This window comes from Rhinatrema bivittatum, chromosome 4, assembly GCF_901001135.1.
Source record: "Rhinatrema bivittatum chromosome 4, aRhiBiv1.1, whole genome shotgun sequence".
NCBI classification, from domain to species: Eukaryota; Metazoa; Chordata; class Amphibia; order Gymnophiona; family Rhinatrematidae; genus Rhinatrema; species Rhinatrema bivittatum.
In genome coordinates this window covers 39,650,719-39,675,635 of record NC_042618.1, presented here as the reverse complement: position 1 = coordinate 39,675,635, position 24,917 = coordinate 39,650,719, and the positions used below count along the sequence as shown (strand labels likewise).

Sequence of the window (24,917 nt, the reverse complement as noted above, 5' to 3'; positions counted from 1 at the left end):
ACCTCTGTGTGATATAGCCTGGTTTTAATGTATATAGTCAGCTTGATTTGGTTCAATTGTATTTTCCCAAATTTATTTTAGGTTGACTGTATTTTGTGTGAAAGTTAATTATTTAAATAGCTGACAGAACCTGTATTTTATTTCATTATTTGCCTGTTATACAGTTTGCTAAATTTTTAATTAATTTTTAATTTCGATATTACTGTAATGATTATTTTATTTTGTTTAATTTTATTCATTAACTGTTAATTTGTTTTGTTAAATTGTACTGTGCTTCTGGATTTTTTTATTCTTAAACAGGTAAAATGATCTGGTAATCAAAACACTAATTTTTGACCACTGAATACTGCATGTGTCAGGAGGCTTTGAGCATTATAAATTACTTGAACTTACTTAAGACTTTGTGTGCTTCCCCTGAACATGTTTGGTGTTAATTTGTCATTGCTTTAAAGTAAGATATTTGTGCCTAGGCACATACAGACAATTCATCATCATTCGTGACAATACTTACCAGTAGATTACCCAATGCTATTTGTTCATTGCAGCCTCGGTTTTCATTTCTACAGTACATTTGAAGAGCAAGGACTTCTCTCCTACAGCAGTTGTCCTTAAATACCTGAAAATGAAAGAGTCTTTTAAAAAAAACAAAGCATCTAGAGATATAAAAAGATTACAGTAATCTGCTGTGATCACAAGACAAATGAGTTCAGTCGTGTAAGGTTATCCTAATGGGTGTTTGTCCACATCATGATCTGCATTGATTGTGCCTGCAATATTAAGCCTGAGATACTCTATGGAAATATTTTGGCAAAAACCATAATTACTACTAATTACTATGGGCCTCCTTTTCAAAAGTGTTCCAGTTGGCATATTATGTAGGAAACAAAGTAAAAAAAAATAGAGCTCTTTTAGTTAATCTGGTTTCTACCGTTGCATGTTTCATAATAACTATTGTTAGGGTAAACACTTTTTGCTTTCACTATTTTCTTTTGGTATAAAGACTTCATGCGTTTCCAGATAATTAAGATTCTATCCTATTTCTAAATCGAATGACCTCATTTTCCATGTAAAAATGCCAAGATACTAAAAATCTCCGCTCACGAGAATGTTCCCGGGCTACATGGTTACTTCCCCAGCTCTTCTCTGTAGGATTCAAACATGTAAATGGGATCCTGTCAGGAACTTGTAGCCTGGATTGGCCATTGCTGGAAACAGAATACTGGGCTTAATGAAACTTTGGTCTGACCTAGTATGGCAATTCTTATGTTCTGATGTAATACCTCAAATTTTGTATTGATGGGACCTTTGGTTAAAAGATGTAACATTTTTTTTTTCAGGGCTTCCTTGAGTACATATGTGCTTGTATTCACTACAGGTTTCAATACCTTGTCTACAATTAATCTTGGGTCTCTCATATGACGGACAAGGCTTTCCTGCATTATTACAGATGTTAAAATCTAGAAATTAAGCACGGACAAGTTCTCATGACAGAAGCTGTATTGATAGTACTCTCCTGAAAAGAAGCCTATGGAAATCATAATACTCAAGAAAATGCTGAGACAGAACCAGATTCTGCCAGAGCACGGTTAGAACTTTACTCCCCAAAAAGAGTGCTTTATTCATCTCAAGAGATACTGCCTATGATCCCTTTCATCTCTGATTGCAGACTTGCTAAGAAAAAAAAAAGGGGGGGTTTCTGTGATAGGTCCTACATTTTGGAACACTATCCTAGAGGAATCAAAGATGTAAAACTGCCCTAATTTTAGAAAACATTGTTTCATTTAGAATTTAAATAACGTAATAATACATTTTGTGGAGTCATGATAAAGCTGCAGGCAGGTAGTAGATAAATCATTTTCTACAATATTGTGGAAGCCAGGCCTACAGGCTCAAGAAAAGTTTGCCACCTATTGTCCCCCCTCAGATTGAAGAGCAGATCATTATTTCACATCATCCTGCTCAATCGAGGCAGGCAAATATTCCTTTGCATTGTTTAGCAAATAGTCCAAAAATGTTTTGTCAGGTAAAAAAAAAACCAACAAACAAAACAAAACTAAACTAATTTTTGTTTGAATGAAAAATTTCAGAGAAATGGAAATTACAAAACTCCGAAAGAACTGTGAAGCAAATCTGCTAAATACTGCACTAGTCCAATTTTTTTTTTTTTTTAAATCATCCTCCATATCTACAAAAAGTCAAATCTTTCAACACTATTGACAAGGCTTGAAAAACCCACTCATTTGCTGTTGAATGATTTAGCTTTCAGGGCTGATTTGTAGGGTGCAAATTTCTTCCTATCCAGCAGTCATCTCCTGACAGGGAGAGTGCAGCCTTCCTGCAAGCAGATGACGTGAGAACTGAACATTCCTTGGCTATAGAATGGCCTGGACAGTGACTGGAGCCCTTCCTACTCCCCCCCTCCACAGCCACCAACCCCTCTCCTCTCTTCCCTGAGCTTACCACCTCCCTCTCTTTCCCCTGCAGCTTCTTAATCCCTCTCCCCCTCCATCTCTCAACTTCTCCTGGAGCAGCCAGAGCCCATGTCACTCAGACTCCTATACTGATAACAAGATGCTGCATTTTGCAGTCACTGCTTTCAAAAGTCACTACGGATGTGCATTCATTTGATTTGGTTTCGTTATTTAGTGCACACAAAAAAAAATAAAAAAAAGAATGTGCACTAAACAGAACAAAAATTAAACAAAAATCCCCAAAATGAATAGGAAAGAAAACAAAACAAATAGAAAAAAAAATCGACATGAAAATTTTCCAGCTGCACATATCAGCATGGGTAACGCTTGACATGCACGTTTCAGCAATCTACACCAGCAGAGCCAATAGAGATGTTAGACACAGGAAAGATGTGGGGGAGAAGGGAATCAAGAGGCCTTGGGGAGGGGAGGCAGAGGGAAGCAAAGAGAGGACAGGATGAAAGAGGGTGAAAGGTCACAAAAGGAGAAGGGGTGCTGCAAAGAGAAAGTCATGGCGGGAAGGGATACAGATTGCCGTTTGGTGGCGGGGTGGGTGCACGGTGAAGAGAAAGGAGAGAAGATGAGCTGGCAGTACCTTTGGTATTACTCTAAAAGCGACTTGAGGCTTCCAGGGTGTTGGGAAGAGCATGCTTGCATCTTACCGGTTTGGTATCATTAAACAGATTATAAAAGGAACAGGGTCTCCTTTATATCCCTCCCTCCACATTATACCTACACTCTCATTGATCTGGGTGGGAGGGAGAGTGCATAGTCCTAGCTTTCGCCTCAGTGAGAGCGGTGGGGGGGGGGGGGGGGGGGGAGGACAGACAGCTTATCTCACATCACCTGTGCCTTGGGGGGGAAGAGGTAGCCTGTTTCTTTTCTCACATTACTCTATGCTGAGGGGACTGGGGGGGTGCAATAAAAGTGAACCCAAGCATAGTGATAGAAGATCAGGATTAGGCATTATTAGGAAAGGAATGGACAATAAAATGGCAAATGTCATAATGCCCCTGTATCGCTCCATGGTGAGGCCGCTCTGGTCACCACATCTCAAGAAAGATATAGGTGCTTTGGAAAAAGAACAGAGAAGGGTGACCAAAACGATAAAGGGGACAGAACAGCTCCCCTACAAGGAAAGGCTAAAGAGGTTAGGTCTGCTTAGCTTGGAGAAGAGATGTCTGAGGGGGGATATGATAAGAGGTTATACAAGCATGAGTGGAACAGAATGGGTAAATGTAAATCAGTTATTTATTCTTTCAAAAAATACAAAGACTAGGGGACACTTCCTGAAGTTAAGTAGCACATCTAAAACAAATTGATGAAAATTCTTTTTCACTCAACGCACAATTAAGCTCTGGAGTTCATTAATGGAGGACATGGTTAAGACAGTTAGCTTAGCCGAGTTTAAAAAAGGTTTGGACAAATTCCTGGAGAAATCAATAAATTATTAATCAAGTAGACTTAAGAAATGGCCACTACTTATCACTGTGCAATAGCAGCATGGGATGGATCTATTTACTGTTTGGGATCTTGCCAGGTATTTATGACCTGGATTGGCCACTGTTGGAAAAGGATACAGGGCTCGATGGACACTCGGTCTGACCCAGTGTGGCAGGTTCTTATGTACTAAAGAGAGATGGGGGGGAATGGAGAGAGATTGCTAGAGGAGAAAATCTGACATGATTTTTTTTTTTCTGGGACTATAAGCCTTTGGTATACTTCCGACTACTTTTCAAGTCCTATTCAAAAAAGGTCCTGAGCAGTAATAACAGAAAGCTTCAAGTATTACAAGCACACACACACTATGGGCATGGCTAAAGCCTAATCAAATGATACATGACATTTTAGCTTTCCTCTTCCATAATTATAATGCATGTCACTCCAGCTGTGCACGTACTGGGAAATACCCTCAAGATTAGCACACTTTTTTTTTCTTGCCTTTAGCTCTTAAAACATTTTCATTAGCTTGTCATCATATCACTGTTACCAGCAGACAAAACCTGTGCTGTTTTAGAATCACCCTGCCTCTCTCCGAAGACAAAGAGAAGTCCTCTCAATATTTGTACTTGTGTTTAATAAAGAAAAAAAGACAGACATGTTCACAATACAATGGAATTAAAGATTCTTTTAAAGCCTTACTCATGTACATAATTAAAGATATGATAGCAGCTATGAAGTTTTCTTCATATAATTGAACTTTGTTTGACAAGGTCCTGGCACTGTGATATATTTAAGAGGCATACTGTACCTTGTCCTTAATGATGACCTCTTGACATGCGACACATATTGGACTAGAAGAACTGGCAAGAAAGAAAACCATTTAGACAAATTATATTTGTGTGTTATTTTTTCAGACTACAAATACGACAAAAACATTTTCTTTAATTAAATCAAATGGAGGAAAATATTCACCCTGTTCCAGTTTTAGAAAAAAAAATTTCCAGCAAAAAAAGTCATCACTGCAGCAGGCAAATAAAAATAATGCTATGCAGAGTCTGAAAAATCCTGTTGAGAGGCTCTGTGGAGCCACTTTAATGCAAGGTTTTAGGCCTGGGAATGCTCTTTGGCAGACATCAACGCTGTTGGCTTCATTACAGTGGAGGCAATTTCCAGTAGCATAACGTAGTGCAATGTGCCCAGCTACTTTTCAACTTGTAAACATAATAGACAATTTCCAAAGAAAATGATGCACCTATATTCCGAGTACCCAGGCCCAAAGCTCCCTTCCAAGGAGTGCCTAGGTGTGTGCAAATTGTTTTGCGTGTGAGCAACAATTTTTTTAAACCAATAATTTTTGAGCACCAGCATTAGCATTGCATTTCTGGATATAGCATAAAGAAAAATGTATGTGAACAACCATCTGAAACGTATGAGCAATCGCTCACGCGCTCAGCTCAGAAGGAACTATGCCCAGAACCAAAAGTGCCTGCAGACTGTGCCTCCTTTTTTCCATGGGTGAAGGGGGAAGTACACATGCAGCCGTGAAAGTGCCAAGCTAAACTCGTACTGTGCCTTAAACCCCCATTTCACTTAATTTATTAAAATTTTATATCCCACCTGTCAAACATGTTATCCAGGTTAACCCACCCTATTAAACGTGACTAAAGGTTCATGTTGTAAAACCCAGTTAGACTTTTTAGCTGCTATGAGGGAGACAACTGTTAAGGCAGGCCAGTTTAACCGAGTAAATGGCTTTGACAATTGTCTTCCATGGGCCTGTAGTGCATTACCCTTTTCAGCCAACACCCACAACATTTAAAAGTGGACGGAGGAAGTGCTTGGAGCACGCTCATAGCATGATGTCAGCCTGATCCAAGAGCATGACAAACACTTGTCCATTCTTCATTTGGCTCCCAGCCTCACTTAAATATGCTCTCAAACACACACTTACACAGGCTGGCAGCAAAGGAAACAAGAGAGAAAAAAACATCAGCCATGCAAACAGAAACTTTAAAATGATGACAGATAAAAGACTATTCAGTCCATCCAGTCTGCCCATTTACATAAAGAAAACCTCTTATTAGAAACAAAAAATAAGAGCAATGGCTTGCGAAAGCTACAAGGCATGAACAGTTTTGAAAGACAAATGAATCCAATACTAAGAATAAAGTAAAGAGAAAATCAAGGCTGTATTCTACCATCTCTGCAACACCTATCCGGCAGGACTCCACAGAGGCTCTATCCATGCACATGCCACTCCAGTGATCTTGCACACCACATCCATCAATCACACGGGGAAAGTTAACTTATATGACAGAAAGCTTTTCACAACCTGGTTTTTCAGATTAGTCGAGGGATAATGCATGTCTGCTGTTTATTGTGCCAAATGAGCATAGTAAGAGTTTTAGTTGCATAAAGCAAGCAAAAACAGACATGATCTCTTTAAATTATCTATGGTGGATTGCCCTAGCAACAGCACCACATACTATTTATTTATTTTTTATTTGTTTTTATATACCGATATTCAAACATAAGTATCACATCGGTTTACATAATAACTTAACTGATAGTGTGACAACAGGTCATATTATCTTTACATTGTAACATAGTAAAAAACTGCATCTACATATTGCTCTAACAATTATAATATTATTACACTGAATAACGAACACGACTTAATTCTTAACATTATAACTGTAAACCGATTTGATCTGTATCATGAAAGTCGGTATAGAAAAGCTTTAAATAAATAAATAAATAAATAAATAAATAACGGCTAAAGTTATTGTGAAAAGTATGGGCCTTTGGTTGGAGATGTATTGAGATCTCTAGTGGGTTATGTGTAGGGTTACAGAGCTGGTTGTTTGGGGTTGGATCTCAGTGGCGAGGGTTAATTGTTGACGGGATAGGCTTTTCGGAAAAGCCAGGTTCTTAGTGCTTTCTTGAAGTTTTGTGATGAGGGTTCTGTTCGGAGTTTTGCTGGTAGTTTGTTCCAGAGTGCAGAGCCTGCTATTGAGATTGCGCATTGGCGTGTTGAGGTGAGGTGGGCCTGTTTGATGGAGGGAATAGTGAGTAGTCCAGTGTTTTTAGAGCGCAGGTTTCTTTGCGTAGTGTATGGATGAAGGGTGTCCTTTAGCCAGTCTGTTTTCTCGTTGTTGATAGATTTGTGCATGAGGGTGAGGGCTTTATATTTGAATTCTGTGGGTTATGGGGAGCCAGTGTAGGTCTTTTAGTATGGGGGTGATGTGTGTGGAGCGCTTGCAGTTTGTGAGGGATCTGGCTGTCGCATTTTGCAGTAGCTGGAGTGGCTTGAGGGTGGAGGCAGGGAGTCCGAGGAGGATGGAGTTACAGTAGTCAAGTTTCAATTGGATAACGGCCTGGAGAACTGACTGGTAGTCTTGAGTGAGTAGTAGGGGTTTGATTTTTTTGAGGACTTGTAGTTTGTAGTAGCCCTCTTTTATTATAGTATTGATGAAGGTTTTCAGGTTGAGCTCGGAGTCTAATGTGATGCCTAGGTCTCTTACCGTTGCAACGATTTGGCTTTTGCTCTGCGTAGAAGAATGGTATTGGATTTTCTCTGTAGGGGGATTGTTAGAGATGTGTAGGATTTCTGTTTTTGAGTGGTTAATGGTGAGTGATATTTGTGATAGGAGTTTTTGTATTTGGGCTAGGATGGAGTTCCATTGTAGGAGGGTGTTTTGTTTGCCTTCTTTCATGGGGAGGAGGATCTGGACGTCATCGGCGTATACAAAGTACTGTAAGCCCAGGTCGGTGAGGAATTTGCATAGTGGGAGCATGTAGATGTTGAAGAGGGTGGAGGAAAGTGATGATCCTTGAGGGATGCCATGTGAAAGGTGGAACTGTTTTGATTCTTTGTTGTTGAAGGTTACTTTGTATGATCTGTTTGTTAGGTAGGAGTTAAACTATTTGATTGTGGTGCCGTCTAGTCCAATCTCGCTTAGTATTGTTAGGAGGGTGCTGTGGTTGATGGGGTTGAATGCGGCGGATATGTCTAGTAGTATAAGAAGGTAGAAGTGGCCAGCGTCTAGTCCTCTGAGTGCTGAGTCGGTAAGGGTAAGTAGGAGTGTCTCCGTGCAGAGGGTTATTCTGAATCCGTGTTGTGATGGATATAGAATTTTTTGCGATTCCAGGTGTTCAGTGAGTTGATGGTTAACAGTTTTTTCAAGAAATTTTGCGATGAATGAGAGGTTAGATATGGGTCTGAAGTTAGTAGGGTCATTGGAATCAAGATGTGTTTTTTTTTAGTATAGGTTTGATGATAATGCATTTTAGGGCTTCGGGGAAATTTCCTTGCTCTAGGGATGTGTTGATGATGTCCGCTATAGGTTTGGCTATGATATCTGGGATTAGTTTCAAGGTTGTGATAGGTATGGGGTCGAGGGGGTGTTTGGCTGGGTTTATATCTCTGTGGAGGCGGTGGGTTCAAAGGTGGTCCAGGTGGGGACGGTCGTGGGCTGGGAGGTCACTGTATCCTTGGTGGTTTGAGAGGTGGGCGTTATTAGTTTGGAGATTTTGTCTAGGAAGAATTGTGCTAGTTTGTTGCAGGTTATTGAGGCATTACTGAGGTTGGGTAAGCTTGGTGAAGCTGAAGAGGGCTCTTGGGTTGTATTGGTGGTTGTGGATTTTCTTTGCATAGTATTCTCGTTTGGCGTGATCTATGTCAGTTTTGTAGGTGTGAAGTATTGTTCTGTATCTGTCCAGGTGGGTTGAGGTAGGATCTTTTCTCCACTAGATGGCTGCAGGGGTTCAGGTGCTACTGCTCATTGCCTGACTGACCGCAAAATTGCCACCTATGGGGGTGCAGCATCACCTCCAACTGATTGCAACTGCAATCTTTCTGCAGCTAGTCTTTGGTAATTCTGTACATGAAATTTTAAAATTCTGTGCAAAAAATAAAAAAAGTAAAATTCTGCATGCTATTTTAAAATTTTGCATACTTTATTTATCAAAATAACAATGTAATCACTGTTTTTGAGTAGTAATTTAAACTAAGACAGAAAAAGATTCTTACTTAAAGTTGCAAACTTTTAAAGTTTTTGGTGCAGAATTCTCCCAGGAGTAGGGCAATACAGCACCATATCTAGGGGGTTTGGTTTCTTGATATTTTACTTTAGCAATCCACAGAGTCTAACGGAAGCTCTGAGCTGCAGGCAGCGGTGACTTCTTGCAGCTGTTAATACATGTGACAGCATGGCGGTGTCTGTGTTTGTAGCTATAAACGTCAGCTGTTGTCAAATGAAAATCTCTAAAATCTAGAAGCCCTAACTATAAAGTAGTAGACCACACTTATCCATATTTTAGGCACTCTCTTTTTCCACTTCCCCATAACCACCCAACATATACACTCCGCCTGATCCCAACACTCTCCCCTTCCCTCAGTTCATCCCAACAGTCTCTTTCCCAGCTTGTCCCATTCAACATTCTCCACAGCTCATCTCCTCCAATATTCTCTCCTTTTACTCCAGCTCATCCCCTCCTTACATCCCTCCCCCAGCTTGTCTCTCCCTCCAACAGGTCCTTTCTCCCTGCATTCTCTTCCCCCAGTCTCACACATCAATCTCATTCCCCAGTCTCTCTCACCTGATAATTTATTTTATTTAAATAATTATATTCCGCCTATTTAACTTTGTCATTTTAAGCGGATTACACCGAGCTACATAAAATACAATATTAAAACAAACAAAAACAGATATTACAAACAAATTATCAATGATAATTAAATAAAATTAGTTAAAAGCTTCACAAAATAAAAAGCTCTTGAGATTTTTCCTGAATAGTTCGACATCTTATATTGAGTTAAGGTCATCTGATACCATATTCCACAATGTGGGGCCAATGAAGAATGCCCGCTTACGAGTCTTTTGTAGGTGTGCTAGTTTTAACACTGACGTCTTGCAGACCTTAAAGCTCTCACACGTTTATATTTTTCAAAAAGAGCTGATAAATACCCTGGAGCATCTTTGTGGATGGATTTATAAACTAACATGAAAATTTTAAATCTGATACATTGAATAACTGGTAGTCAATTCAGCTGCCTTAACATTGGGGGTCACTTGTTCCCATCTTGCAGCCCCCAGGACCAAACGCGCAGCTGAATCTTGTAGGTGCTGTAAGGCTCATAGCCAAGCATTAGTTCTTTTCATAAAACTGAGATGGGGCAAAGCAGTAGAATGCGAGGATCCTGAGGCAAGTTAATCTTGTGGAAGCTGGTGGGGGGGGGGGGGGGGGGGAGGAAAGGAGGGCCAATTGGGAGGAACAAGATTCTCTTGAGGGATAAAGGTGAACCAGTAGATATAGTGTATTTGGATTTTCAGAAGGCGTTTGACAAAGTCCCTCATGAGAAGCTTCTACGAAAACTAAATTTCATGGGATAGGAGGCGATGTCCTTTCGTGGATTACAAACTGGTTGAAAGACAGGAAACAGAGAGTAGGATTACATGGTCAGTTTTCTCAGTGGAAAAAGGTAAACAGTGGAGTGCCTCAGGGATCTGTACTTGGACCGGTGCTTTTCAATATATTTATAAATGATCTGGAAAGGAATACGATGAGTGAGAATCAAATTTGCAGATAATGCAAAATTATTCAAAACGGTTAAATCACAAGCGGATTGTGATAAATTGTAGGAGGACTTTGCAAGACTGGAAGATTGGGCATCCAAATAGTAGATGAAATTTAATATGGAAAAATAACCCATGTTGTAGTTACACAATGTTGGGTTCCATATTAGGAGCTACTACACTAGAAAGAGATCTAGGCGTCATAGTGGATAATACATTGAAATAGTCGGCTCAGTGTGCTGCGGCAGTCAAAAAGGCAAACAATGTTAGGAATTATAAGGAAGGGAATGGTGAATAAAACAGAAAATGTCCTAATGCCTCTGTATCGCTCTATGATGAGACCACACTGCGTACTGTGTACAATTCTGGTCGCTGCATCTCAAAAAAGATATAGTTGCACTGCAGAAGATACAGAGAAGGGCGACCAAAACAATAAAGGGGATGGAATGGCTCCCCTAAAGAGGTTAGAGCTGGTTAGTTTGGAGAAGATATGGCTGAAGGGGGCTAAGATAGAGGTCTATAAAATCATGAGAGTTCTAGAACAGGTAAATGTGAATCGGTTATTTACTCTTTCAGATAATAGAAGGACTAGGGGGCACTCCATGAAGTTAGCAAGTAGCACATTTAAAACTAATCGAAGAACATTCTTTTTCACTCAGTGCACAATTAAGCTCTGGAATTTGTTGCCAGAAGATGTGCTTAGGGCACTTAGTGTAGCTGGGTTTAAAAATGGAGTCCATTAACTGCTATTAATCAAGTTAATTTAGGGAAGAGCCACTGCTATTACTGGCATTAGTAGAATGGGATCTATTTAATGTTTTGGGTACTTGCAACCTGGATTGGACACCGTTGGAAACAGGATGCTGGGCTTGATGGACCCTTGGTCTGACCCAGTATAGCAACTTCTTATGTTTGAGTGTATGACAGCAGAAATTGGGCAAGTTTATCAGAGGCCTATCTTTTTATATATCTGAAGACAAAGTGAGAGTTTTGAATTGTATCCGGTATTCAACAGGAAGCCTTTACAATTGCTTTAAGATTGGTGTTATGTAGTCATTCCTTTGGCTCCTACCATAATTCGTGCAGCTCTATTTTGTATGAGTTAGAGGCATTTGAGATTGTATTGCGAGATGTTGTAGAATGAGGAATTACAGTCTTCTATGTAGTCAGTTATTACTACATGTATCACAGTGGCAAGGTTGAGTTTTTGAATTAGTTGCAAAGTTCATGAATCTGGCACAGATGCATAAAGGAGATCCTTACCACCTTTATGATGCAAGTTTCCATTGTAAGGCTGTGACTGAGGTGAACTCTCAAACTTTGCACTGAATTCTTAGGTTGTAGAAAAGTCCCTAATAGGAAGGGCAAGAATAGTAAGGGGTGCCCTTGCCAGCTAAGTAAGAGGAGTTGAGATGGAGGGGCTGAGTTTGAGTTTGTGGTTATTGAACTATTGTGCTACAGCTGTAAGACAGTGATTAAGATTGGCAATGGAGGAGGTCTGGTCTGATCCTATCTTGATTCAGAGCTGGATGTCATCAGTAAAAAGGTGCGTCAAGAAAATCACAAGATATGAGTTGTAAATGTAACTAATAAAAAAACAACTCAAAAATAGGATATAAAGTATACATGAACAATAACAAAGTCACTCAAACAACTGCACCTCAACAGCTGGAGAAGCTGCAGAGAAACACTATCATTGGTAACTGTGCATAAATGATCTATTTTTTTAAAACATTTTTTGCTATATATTGCAATTAGAAATTGTCCAAAAATATAAATGTGAAAACTTAGCTTTTATAAGCTCAAGTGAGAAATTCAAGTTCGATCACCCAACGCTGCCACAACGTTTCTAGAGTGTTCACAGTCAACTCTCTGCCTCAGGGGAACTCGCTGCCATCATAAGGATCCTTATGATGGCCGCAGCATCTCCGGCTGTTGAGCTGCAATTGTTTGAGGGACTGTGTTATTTTTCATGTATACTTTGTATCCTATTTTTTTGAGTTATTTTTTTTTATTAGTAAAAGGTAACAATGTTGAAGGACTGGATAAGGTCACAGATCAAACAAATGTAAATGTTGAAAAGGATGAAGGAAAGTACTGAACCCTGGGGAACTCCACAGGTGAGGTCTTTGAATAAGGATGACTTATTTGCCCAGGAAAAATTGAAAATATTTGAGAACAGTGCCTTCAATGCTAATAACACTTAGTTGTTGGTGGTCGACAATGTTGAAAGCAGCGGAGAGATCTAGTAAGACTAGGATGGAGTCACCACCATGATTAGCATTCATGTAGATGCTGTTGGTTATGGTTAAAAGGATGGATTCTGTGGCCTTTCTGGAATCCTAGTTGGTAAGGATAAAGGATGCTGCACTCTTCAAGGTAGTCTAGAAGTTGGAAATAGATCACTTTTTTCACTATTTTTGACTAGTTTTAGGTCAGAGCCTGGCTTTTCCAAGATGGGTTTGATAATAGCTGTTTTTAGTGGGGGAGACAGGAAGCCTGGGGTTATCAGGGCATGTTTTATGGATTATAGCATCATGAGCCTTCATTTGCAACTACCTGGGAATTTTTTTTTGTCTATTTTTATAACCCCTTCCCAGCTCAGTACAGCTGATATCTGTAACTGGCTAATGTGGATCCTAAGTCGGGCCTCTATGTTTGGCCACTGAATGACGGCTGAAATGCCCACCCCTCAAAGGCTGTGAACACTGCATCCACAGCTGTCCAGGGAACAGAAGCCCAACCTGAGTAGAGAACCTAGCTCTACCATATGGCACTTTACAGCACTTGCCACAGAGTCACTGGATTGGACCCAACCTCAGGAAAGTTTGAAATCATCATATCATGATTAAACAAGCAAATAAATAAAATAAGCAGTACAATCATGAATCAAATAAAAGTAAATTATTGGCAGAAAATGAGCTTTATTCAAGTACATGAGGTCAAACTATTTTATAGTTGAAAAGGGATTTTCCAATGTATGTGGGAGCTCTATTTAACTATTTCCGCATTTTTCAAATTCAGTACAGACACTATCATTTGTATTTATTTTAGAAAGCACGATATAGCTTTGTGGGAAAATGCTCACTTTATTTTGCCACACTTTACTGCAAAATGTATGAATATTTTGTGGTAAACAACTAGGAATAAAAATTGTACAGGCATATTTATATAAAGCGATTGAAAATCATGCTTGTCTGTGCATCTCCGGCAAGTTGATTTTTACTGTTGATGAGAACCAACAGATCAGGATCAAGAGCCAGGCAGCAAAGTCAGCAAACATCTCCACTGTTACTGCCAAGAAATTGTAGAACAGGAATACGCAAACACAGACATGTAGACTGAAAAAAGCAACATGGAAGCATAGGGCCATAAAAAGCATCTCATTATTCTCCCCCAGACAACAGGAAACATTAACACTGAACAGGAACATCAGTAGTAGTTCCAGAAATTTTTGAATGGGGTATATAGAGGGCGCACAGTGAATTTCATGATGGGCAAGTATCAAGTAACTTTCCCTCTGATCAAAGAATCCAGCTAGACTGAGGGGGGTGTGTGGGGGGGGGGGGGAGGGGGCGGCACATTTCCACTCCCTCTCTGGGGCTGCCCCTGAGGGGTATGAGGAATAACCCCATCCTTGACAGAATGCAAGACGCAGAGGGGTGATCAAGGGATTCTTATACATAAGAGAGGTGGAACATTGGGAAACAATTCCATGGGAGGGAGGGGTGAATGGTTAAAGGAAAGATACCAGGAAAGAATTCTGAGAGGGGGTATGGGGGGTGACAGGGATAGAGAATGATCCGAAGGGAAGGGTGGCTAGGGGTGTGTGGTGCTATGTCAGGGAAAGGATTCCAAGGGCAGGAGGAAGAGAATGGGTGTGTTGGGTTTGGATATCAGGTAAGGGCTCAGAGGGAGGCTGGGTGTTTGGGTGGGGAGAAATGCCAGGAAAGAATTCATAGGGAGAGCCATTTATCTATAGATTCTGAGACAACAATCAACAACAAAAAATAAAAAAATGCAGCAGCAGAAGAGCTCTAGAAATCCATGCATATCTGTGGTATGAGAAAATAACTAATAAGTTTTTCAGTCCTTGCACACACATACATATATATACACACTCATTTTATTTCCCTCAAACTAAATAATGAATATAGCAAACCTTAAAATATTATTTAGCTTACAATGTCTAAGAGTGACTAATCTTTACATATCCATCAGATTTGCTAGGCATGGGCAGAAATAGTAAGATACTGCACTGAAGAACTTGCCCTCCACATGTAGCCAGCCCTGTGGCTGAATATGAAGCGACTTGATTCCTGAGGTTCTTCTCTATTGATGACTAGAGTGGTGCTCGAAGGTTCCAGAGAAGAGTGTTTGAGGAACAGAGAGAGAGAGAGTGAGGAATAGACACATGGGTGGAAGACGGTTTGTCCAGAGTCCCTGAAGGTCTGGTTCTACCCTAATCACAGAAGATTTTTAGGTGAAGGGGAGAGCAATACATGCACAATGCAAGTAGCACCAGCCAAAACTTGGGTTTACCCTGAATAGAAAATGGGAAGCCTATATGGTTTCAATGTGTGTCTTAAGGACTGGGGCCTGTTGTAAGTCTTAGGGTAGGTGTTCAGGAAGAGCTGCTAAAGAATTTCAGTACAAGCCATCATCATAGTAATCTGTTATCATGGGAACTACTTCATTTAGAGAAGAGGGGCTGAAGTAGCATACCTGCAATATTTAACTTTGACAGGGAAATTTACGGCGAGTAGGAAATAATTGTTCTCAGAGAATATCCCCTCATTCCATGTGAAATGGCTAAACTCTGCATCTCGTGTCTGAGAAAAACTAGCTGAAATTGGAGTCTGATGTGTTTTCTGGGAACTCCTAAATATCTGTTGAGGATATTTATTTTATTATTTATTTTATTTAAAATGTTTTGTATACCGACGTTCGTTATGCAAACATCACATCGGTTTCCATGTAACATAAAACTGGCCAACAGGGCTTTACATTGAAACTGATTATAGAACTGGGGAGTGGTAAGAGGGGAAACATGAAGGGAAATTAATGTACAAGAAAATATGTTATCATTTATGTTAACATTTATTGTGAAAATAGCTCAACCTGTTTAGAACTAATGCAAAGTCTACAGAGTAGCTCTATTAAAAGAATGGTTATCTTGTTAAAGGATGAGGAAGAATCTCTTGAACATGCTTTAAAACGCATGCAAAAACAGCTCTTTACAGGCAATGCACTCATTTTTTTTTTTTGCCCTGATTCTGCTGCCCCCCACCATCCCAGATTGCTGACTCAAGAGGCCTCAGGGTCCTGCAATTCCCCTACTGATTGCTAAATAAAGTACCACCAGTGTGCTGACAGCCTCCCTCCTTTCTGATTTCCACTCTTAGCCCAACAGCGTGCCAGCCCTACAGGCACAGTAACATTTAACACTCACGCCAAACACGTGTTGAAATTTAGGCTTCAGTGAGCATGTGCTAAAGGGCTAACAGCCGGATTTTAAATCTGCCACATGCGTAGAAATCGCCACTTACATGCGGGGCCGGGCCCTGCGCATTTTAAAAAGGGCCTGGCCACGCACATAAGCAGCGATACGCGCATATGTTCCGGGCCCTGACAAATGGGCGGGTGGGCCAGGACAGCGTTATTCATTGCTGTCCTGGAGACTTGTGCATCAGCCGGTGTGCGCAAGTTACTTCAGGTCGGGCCCTGAAGTAACTGAAGAAAAAAGGTAACAAAAAAAAAAAAAGGTGGGATTTAGAGGGTAGAGAGGAGAGGGGAAGGGAGGTTAGGGTAGGGGGTAGGAAAGTTCCCTCCCAGTCCGCTCCTAAATTGGAGCGGACTGGGAGGGAATTGGGGGAGCCTCGATCTAGTCACCGTGCAAATTTGCAAAATTTTACTTCCCCCTTGTGCGCGCCGCCCGCACATATACGTGTGCAGCCTATGTATTTTATAACACGCGTGCGCCAGTGCGTGCATGTTATAAAATTGGCGTGTCCATGTGCCAGGAAGCACACGCGCCCCTTTTAAAATCTACCCCTTATTGAGGAGAGCATACCATATTTAGTATGCACCTGCTAAATCCTAATTTGCATCTTATAGAAGTCTTTTATATGCACATACATTATAACTTTAGTGCATACTAATTTCTTCAGAGACCCATTTTGTGTTCATGCTAGGTTTTCTGTGCATAGCAAGCTATTTAGCATGCGCACTAAACCACTTAATCTTGAATAGCTACCCCCTCTAAAACATGACTCCTAGCTGATGACCAAAACTACTGAACTTCACGGCTGTCTTTTACAAGTAGAAGAGGGACCTAGCTACCATGTGCTGTTATTGTGACTACAAAACAAGAAAAAAAACCCAAAACCTTACAAGCTGGGTGAAACACCAGCCACTATCTGGGAGTAATAGGAATAACAGAAGAATTAGAAAAAATACTCTCAAGAAATGTATTATGATAATCAAATTCTTTCCGTATCCTCCCAATATTCCAGATAGATTATAATAAAATATTGCAACTTACGTTGCATGTTTAATAAGCTTCCATTATGCTGGGATTATTTTTCTAAGTGTATCAGTGTTTGTTTCCCTATCAGATAAGAGTACTTACTGACCCACAGGTGAATATTTATATAGCTCCAGTGTACATAATGTATTAGAATATAATTCATGCAACATGACCACAGATAAGGACCATTAGCCCAATCTGCCAACTTCCTGAGTTGATCTCTGGCTATCTCCTCATCTCCTTGCAACAAAGGTTTTCTTGAATCTTGTTACTGTTTTTGTCCTTACTGCCACCACCACCACCAGCAGGCCATTCCATGCATCCACCACCGTTTCCATAGAGAAATATTTCTGATGTTGCTTAAGTCTGCCTCTCTGGAGTATCATACCATGATCTCGTTTCTTCTCCTGAATCCACCTTTTTTAAACCTCATACCTCTTTTCCACTAAAAATATTTGCTTCTTGTGCCTGATTTATACCTTTGAGATATTTGAATGTCTCCTTTACCCACTGGGTCCATCCTCTTCTCTATGGCAGTAGTTCTCAACCTGTGTGTCATGCTTCCCAGTCTCCCACTGACCCAAGCCTCTCTGCCCTCTCCCTCCCTCTGCGAGACGCGAGACCTCTTTCTCCGCCTGGGAAAACACAGGACCTGGGTGGAACACAGCAGCAGCGTTAGTGGAAGAACCTGGAGACAGTGGCAGTAGCCTCATGGCCTCATCTTCTTTCCACCCCGGCCCAGAAGAGGAAGTGGTGATCGGTGGGCCCCAGGGAACGGGAAGGAGGAGAGGCCATAACACTGTCAGAAGAACAAGCATCAGTCTCAGGTCCAATCAGTTAGCAGGAAGAGTGGCATGGGCCCAGAGCAAGAGGAGGAGCAGCCAGCGGTGAGAATTAGAAGGCAATGGGATTCTTCTTTCTTGGGGCTGCGGCGGAGGCTGCTGCCACTATCACATGCTTTGGGGTGGGGGGGGGGGGGAGGTAGAGAAGAAAATGAAGGGAGTGAGACAGCTGTGTGTGCGAGATTGAGAGCATGTGTGCATGTGACTGGATGGGAGGAATAGAGAGAGTGAGAGGAGATGCTGGGCTAGAGAGAGGGGGAGAGAGAACATGAGGGGAGATGCTGGGCTAGGGCAGAAGTGGGAGAGAGTGGAGAAGATGCTAGGCTGGGGGGGGGGGGGAACTCAATGTCAGAGGCAGAGGAAGACAGAAGAAACAGAAAATAGACAGGAGACTTTAGAAAAGGAGTCAGAAGATAAACAAGAGGAAAGCTGAGAAGAGACTGGGAACCAACATGACTGAAAGAACAACTTCTCCAGACAAAACAGTGGAAAAAACACATTTTATTTTCTCTTTAGTGATTGGAGCATGTGTCACTTTTGACAGGATAAAATGCATTTTTGTCTGTGTTTCTCCTGCATTGCACTGCCTGTAGAATTTAGCTTCTTGGGGATCCCATTTCATTTTTTGTGGCCACTGATTCTACACTTAGAAAATCTCTGTCTGTGTTCTGTGTGTCTAACAGCGGAGAGGGATTCTGCTAGCTCGTAGTTTATGTGTAGGGATCTAAGGCAGTCCAGTTTGTTCTGCTTTCTTCACAGGAGAAGTATTGGTATTTTAGGCCTGCTGTAATATTTACATGGCTGATTTGCATAGTTAGGGCTGTTGATGGCCAAATCCTAGGAGTTTGTGCTGTTTTGGTATGGCAGGATTGCTACGTATGTGCTGAGTGATTTTTCCAGGGTTTTATATTTCATAACATGCCTGGCAGTGGAGACAGCTGGTCTTGTGTAATTCAGGTGACATCAGATTTTGAAATTTATTTTTTTTTTATGGTGAATTGTAAGGGGAAATGTCCTAGCTCTGCTTTGTATATAGAAGAACTGATCAAATGATACTATTAAATAATTCTAATGGTAGTTTTACTGAGTGGCTAAAAAACTGATCATAATGGGTTTCTTAGCATAGAAGACCCTAAGGACTTTTTTCTTGTAGTGTCTTTTTTTATAGTCAATTGAACAAGTAAAAATTAAAACTTTGTGAAAAAAAAATATAACACAACTAATTTCTATAACAGCTTGTAAAAAATACTGTTAAGAGTACTTCTGCATCATTTTACCAGGTGTGTCGCAACAGAAAAGAGGTTAAGAACCACTGCTCTATGGTATCTGTTTAGGTCCTTAAATAACATCTCTTATGGCTTTTGATGTAGAAACTGAACCATTTTGCTGGCCTCCCTCTGGACCTCCTCTCCAGGAGATGCAGTCTTCAGAATCAGACAATATTCTAGGTGAGGTCTCAGAAACAACCTGTACAGAGGCGTTATCACCACCTTTTTTATTTTTTCCTGCTGGTTATGCTTTCCATGTGCCCCAGCATCCCTACTGCTTGGCCAGCCCAGAAGCCAGTTACACACTGTCTCTGGCATATGATGCCACTAATATACAGGAAATATTGACGAGAACTGGAAAATACTGAAGGCTAGGCATAGTAGGTGTCTGATGAAGAGTTGATCAGGAACGAGAAGTGACTTGTCTGTCAGAAGAGATCAGAAAAGGGAAATACACATACCTCAATAATGCATTCATGCATGTTTCACAGAATCTGTGTCCACATTCTGTCTGTCTAGGATTACAGAGTACGAGATGACACGTTTCACATTTATACTTGTCTTCAACAGGCTTCAAAAATTTCTCTTTGTAACCTCCTTGTTCCGGCACATAAATAGTAATTCCAAGGCTTCGATCTGGATTCACTTTTTGCTGTACTGCTTGCAGTGATACAGTAGCTTCTAACTTTCTGCCAGCATCCATGTTATAATAGCTACACTCTGCAGAAGACAAAAAAAAACAAAAACGAACATAATATGTAGACAATGGGTCATTTTTCTAAATGATATGCACTTGTAAAAATGAAAATTGACCTTTGCTGTACAATAGAAGATAAATATCAAAACCGTATCTCTAACCTAAGAATTAATGAGCCTTATACAAAGATGATGCTCTGATATTAATTAGCATTTGTGAGAGATATCATCAGGATGAACATTTCTCTTTGAAATTTTTTAAGATCCCCTGCTTTCATGTGACAGTACGGCAGCAAGAATATGTTAAGCATTCCCCCCCAATAAAAAAAGATGACAATATCAATGGGGACAAAAACAAAAGGTAAATCTGCACAACTGAAAAAGCGCAACTCTTTTAGCTCAAGTATAAAATCGAAACAGGGACCTCAGGATTGAAGCCATTAGCCAAGCACAGGCAGTAACTTTGTGAGGGGAGCTGAAAAATGGTGAAGATAAAAAAAATTCTAAATCTGTAAGACTTTGGGTGAGGAGATGGATTGCATTACTGTAAGAGTGGATTTAAACAAGCACTGAACTAATATGTCTGCACTATAGTAGACGATCCCTCATTTCAAAGAAGATCTTAACCCACATTTTATTTGGCACACTATACAGTCTTGAAAAAAAATCATGTACAATAACAATCATATGGCTCTTACATAAAGCTGAGGGTTTGGTTTTTTTTGTTTTTAAATATTACATAAAAGGAGCAAATAATTAAAAAATGGTAATATAAAAGAAGGAATGGCTTTTGAGACACTGCTTGCTGCAAAAGTGGCTCTCTGAATAACAAGTGCCAATACTCATTCGTAGTGACCAAAAGTATAACATCTAGATACATTTCAATACAAAGAGTATAATTACAGAAAGTAGAGAAAAAGTGCATCTTTCAATTAGATAGCATTATCTTAAAATTAAAATATAAGTACGTCAATCTGCTTTCTTCAACTTTTATCATCAACACAAGACAGCAACATTTTTATCTCGACAACAAACTATAGTTAAGTTTTAAGTTCAAGGCAGTAGAACCTTGAAGTGCAAACAAAAATGTATTCTTATCTACTTATTCAAGTTTAGCATGTTTTTTTAAAATCATAAATTGTGTTTTCCATAGATAATAAGATGAATTAGCCATTATATGTAGGCGACATCATCTGGTGGTGCCAAACGGACTCATGCCTCTAAGCTAATAGAGCTCTGAACTACTAATGAGTATATACAGGAGTTCCTGCGCAAGCGTTGGCTCTCGAGTCTCCTCAGTCTATACCAGGACTAATCTAGCTATGTAGATGACTCTCCAGGGAGGCAGATGGGTATTCCATGGCTAATTTATCCTGAAATCTATGGCATACACCATTTATGGGAAGCAAATTTGCTTTTTCCATTGATATGCAGGCTGCATTAGCCATTACATGTGGGGAATCCCAAACTGAGGGCTGCAGCGGAGCGTTTGCTTAGTAAGCAAACGCTCCGCTGCAGCCAGATTTTGCAAAACTGCTTGTCCAAATTTAGTCAGTCTTTTTTGACATGTTATCAAGACAGTAGTGGGATGTAAAGGTATGAACGAAAGACCAAGTTGCACTTTTGCAAATATCTTCAATAGCTGCTTCTCAAAGATGCGACACGGAAGCAACCATGGCTCTCACTTGATGAGCCTTCACAGAATCTGAGTTTTGCAGTCCTGCTAAAGTATAGCGGTGGTGAATGCACACAACAAGCCAGTTAGACAAGGTATGCTTAGCAACCACCTCTCCTAGTCTGTTGGGATCGTATGAGACAAATAGTTGGGAGGTCTTACAATATGGGTGAGTTTATTTCTTATAATTCTCTAAGGCCTTTTTGCAGTCCAGAGTATAACAGAGTTGATTTCCTTAACAGGTGTTCTCATAGGGCAGAAGGATGTTAGTCCTCATACATGGATGACATCATCAGATGGAGCCCCGACACGGAAAACTTATGTCAAAGTTTCTAGAACTTTGACTTGGTACACAGATATCCAGCATGCTCTAAACCACGCGTCCATGCGGGATCCCTCACCAGTCTTATACCATAGAATTATCTATATAACTGAAAATTAGGAGAAACCCAACTCTGCGGGGCGGCGGACGAGTTTCATGAGGACTAACATCCTGTTGTCCTCAGAGAACATCTGTTACAGGTAAGCAACTCTGCTTTCTCAAAGGACAAGCAGGATGGTAGTCCTCACACATGGGTGAATCCCTAGCTACAGGTTGCTCCTCAACACAAAAAGGGGACCAACAGACATCCAAGCAGGTGCCAACTAGCACAACAACAACAGTGCTGTTAGTAACAGAGGAGGGAGACAGCCTGAACCCAAATAACAGGCCCTAGGTGGGGAGAGTTGGGATCTACACCTCAAACAGGTTCCAAAGGATAGACTAGCCGAACCTATTGTCGCGATGGCCATCCCTCTCCAGACGATAGTACAATGTGAATGTGTGGAGAGAACTCTTATGTTGCAGTCTTGCAGACCTCCCCCACGGGAACTGCTCGCAAGTGGGCCACCAAAGCTGCCATGGTTCTGACAGAATGAGCCTTGATATGGTCCCCAAGATGCAGTCCCACCTGGCCATAAGAGAAGGAGATGCAATCTGCCAGCCAATTGGATAGTGCTGTTTGGTAACAGAAATGCCCAACCTATTTCTATCAAAAGAAATAAAAAGTTGGGTGGACTGTCTATGGGCTTCTGTCCGCTCCAGGTAGAAGGCTAAGGCTTGCTTGTAGCCCAAACTGTGCAGTGCTAGTTTGCCTTGGTTTGAATGGGGCATGGGAAAGAATGTTGGCAGGACGATTGACTGATTAAGATGGAAGTCCATCACCACCTTGGGCAGGAATTTGGGGTGGGTATGCAAGACCACCCTATCATGGTAAAACTTAATGCAAGGTGGATAAGTCACTAAGGCCTGGTGCTTGCTGACCCAGGTCAGGTACTTCAGGTCACAGGTGCACAGCGGCTCAAAAGGAGCTTTCATCAGCTGAGTTAACACCACGTTGAGGTCCCAAGACACAGTGGAAGGCCTTAGAGGAGGCTTCAATTGAAGCAGGCCCCGCATGAATCATACAACTATAGGCTGTACAGAGATGAGCATACCATCTTCACCTTAGAGGTATGCAACAATTACACTGAGAGGAACTCTAACGGAGTTGGTTTTTAAGCCAGCTTCCGGTAAGTGTAGAAGGTAATCAAGCAGTTTTTGTGTGGGGTAGGAAAATGGATCTAGGGCCTTCTGCTGACACCACACGGAAAAACCTACCCCCTATTCCTACCCTCGCATTCTTTCCAACACAAATCTCCTGTATTTGGGTATATCTTATTTAATCTAACTGCCGTGAGGTGCCATCTCATTAATACCTTGTAACTATTTTTTGACATGAGCACTGAAATGAAGCTCCGCTTCGAATTTTGGAATATTAAGTCCCACTCTTCACTGGAAAGATGCTTTCCCAAATCTGTTTCCCAAGCTGTTACATAAGGACCCTGTGAGCATAGGATGTTGCTGAGAAACCCATACAAATTAGAGATCATGCCACTCATTGTATCAGCCTTATCACACCAATGTTCGAGTTGTGTTTTACCCTTCTTTAGGTCCTCCTCTATTTTTTTCTGATGCCATAAAATGACATATTAGAATATAGTAAAAAACATCCCCCTCATGTAGGTTAAATTTATCTTGTAGCTCCTGAAATGAGAGAGACCTCTGAAGCCCCCATATTTTATCAAAATGAGTTGTTCCTTTAGTTATCCAAGGCTTATACTGTTGTAAAGAAAGCCCGGCGGGAAATTTAGTATTGTAGTTAATCGCAGTACTGTAAAAATATTGACGTACTCCTACAAAATTAACCCTTCAACGATTCCACATAAGCAGAGTATGCTTGGTAGTTGGGGGTAAACACTTCACCTGATTCCAGGAGTTCTGTGGTTGCCAAACCATAGACCATAGGGGCATACTACCCACAATCGATTGCTCAACCTTAACCCAAATTTTTGGTTCTTTCTCCCTATGCCAATCTAATATTGCCCACAAATGAGCAGCCCCCCTGTAGTTTATGTTGATTCATCACTGAGTATGCCTTCCTTGGGGCTTTTCATTTCCAAATATAGGAAAAAATGTCTTTGCCAACTCCTTAACATAGAAGTGGAGATAGGAATTGGGAGTGAATGAAAGAAATAGTTTGGCTTGGGGAGAAAATTCATTTTGACCAAAGCTATTCGGCCAAATCAAGACATTGTATATGAATCCTAAGCATCCAGGTCACTAAGTAATGCCTGCCACAGGGGTTTATAGTTCAGATCAAACAGGGCATCATAACAATTACTAATCTGGATCCCCAAATATTTAATACTACTTTTAGCCCATTTAAAAGAGAATATTGTTTGTAACCTGGGTACCTGTTCCTTCTTAACCATTAAGGTTAAGCACTTCTGATTTATTGAGATTTAATTTAAATCCCGAAACCTGACTAAAATCTTTCAGCATCCCAATCACCTCTTTCAAGGAGGAGTCTGGGTTCGTCAGGGTAAATAGAATGTCATCAGCAAATAGAGAGATTTTGTATTCTTCACTCCCTACCCAGACCCCTTGTATCCCCTCCAAACCTCTATTTATCGCCAATGGCTCAAAAAATAAAACAAATAATAGGGGTGATAGTGGGCATCCCTGATGCGTCCCACATTGTATGCATAAAGGGTCAGAATATGTTCCATTTACCTTTATCTGTGCCGTTGGATTCAAATAAAGGTTTTGAATCCAAGTCAAAAAAGGGGAACCAAAATTCATTTTATCCAGTAGACGAAAAAGACAGGACCAGTAGACCATATCAAATGCCTTTTCAACATCAACAGAAAGGAACACTGCAGGAGTATTTCTCTCTTTGACCCGCGAGGCTAGGTCAATGATTTTTCGCACATTATCTGCAGCCATGCTTGGTCTGGGGTTTATTAACCTGGCCATCACTCATTTCATGCGGTTTGCTATTACCTTGGCCAAAATCTTTAGATCAACATTGATCATTTAAATGGGCCTATAAGA

The 24,917-nt window shown here is 40.7% G+C and overlaps 1 protein-coding gene across 2 annotated transcripts in view; it reads right to left on the bottom strand.

The window, feature by feature from the left end:
* Positions 1 to 24,917, bottom strand: part of TRAF3 (TNF receptor associated factor 3) — a 233,393-nt gene that overhangs the window by 75,107 nt on the left and 133,369 nt on the right. For both annotated transcript variants that reach the window (XM_029597994.1, XM_029597993.1), the window contains exons 2-4: positions 19,593 to 19,851; positions 4,723 to 4,774; positions 512 to 616 (exon numbers count right to left, since the gene is read on the bottom strand). In XM_029597994.1, coding sequence (XP_029453854.1) covers positions 512 to 616; positions 4,723 to 4,774; positions 19,593 to 19,834 — 399 coding nt within the window. In that variant the 5' untranslated portion in view covers positions 19,835 to 19,851. The remainder of the gene's footprint in view (positions 1 to 511; positions 617 to 4,722; positions 4,775 to 19,592; positions 19,852 to 24,917) is intronic.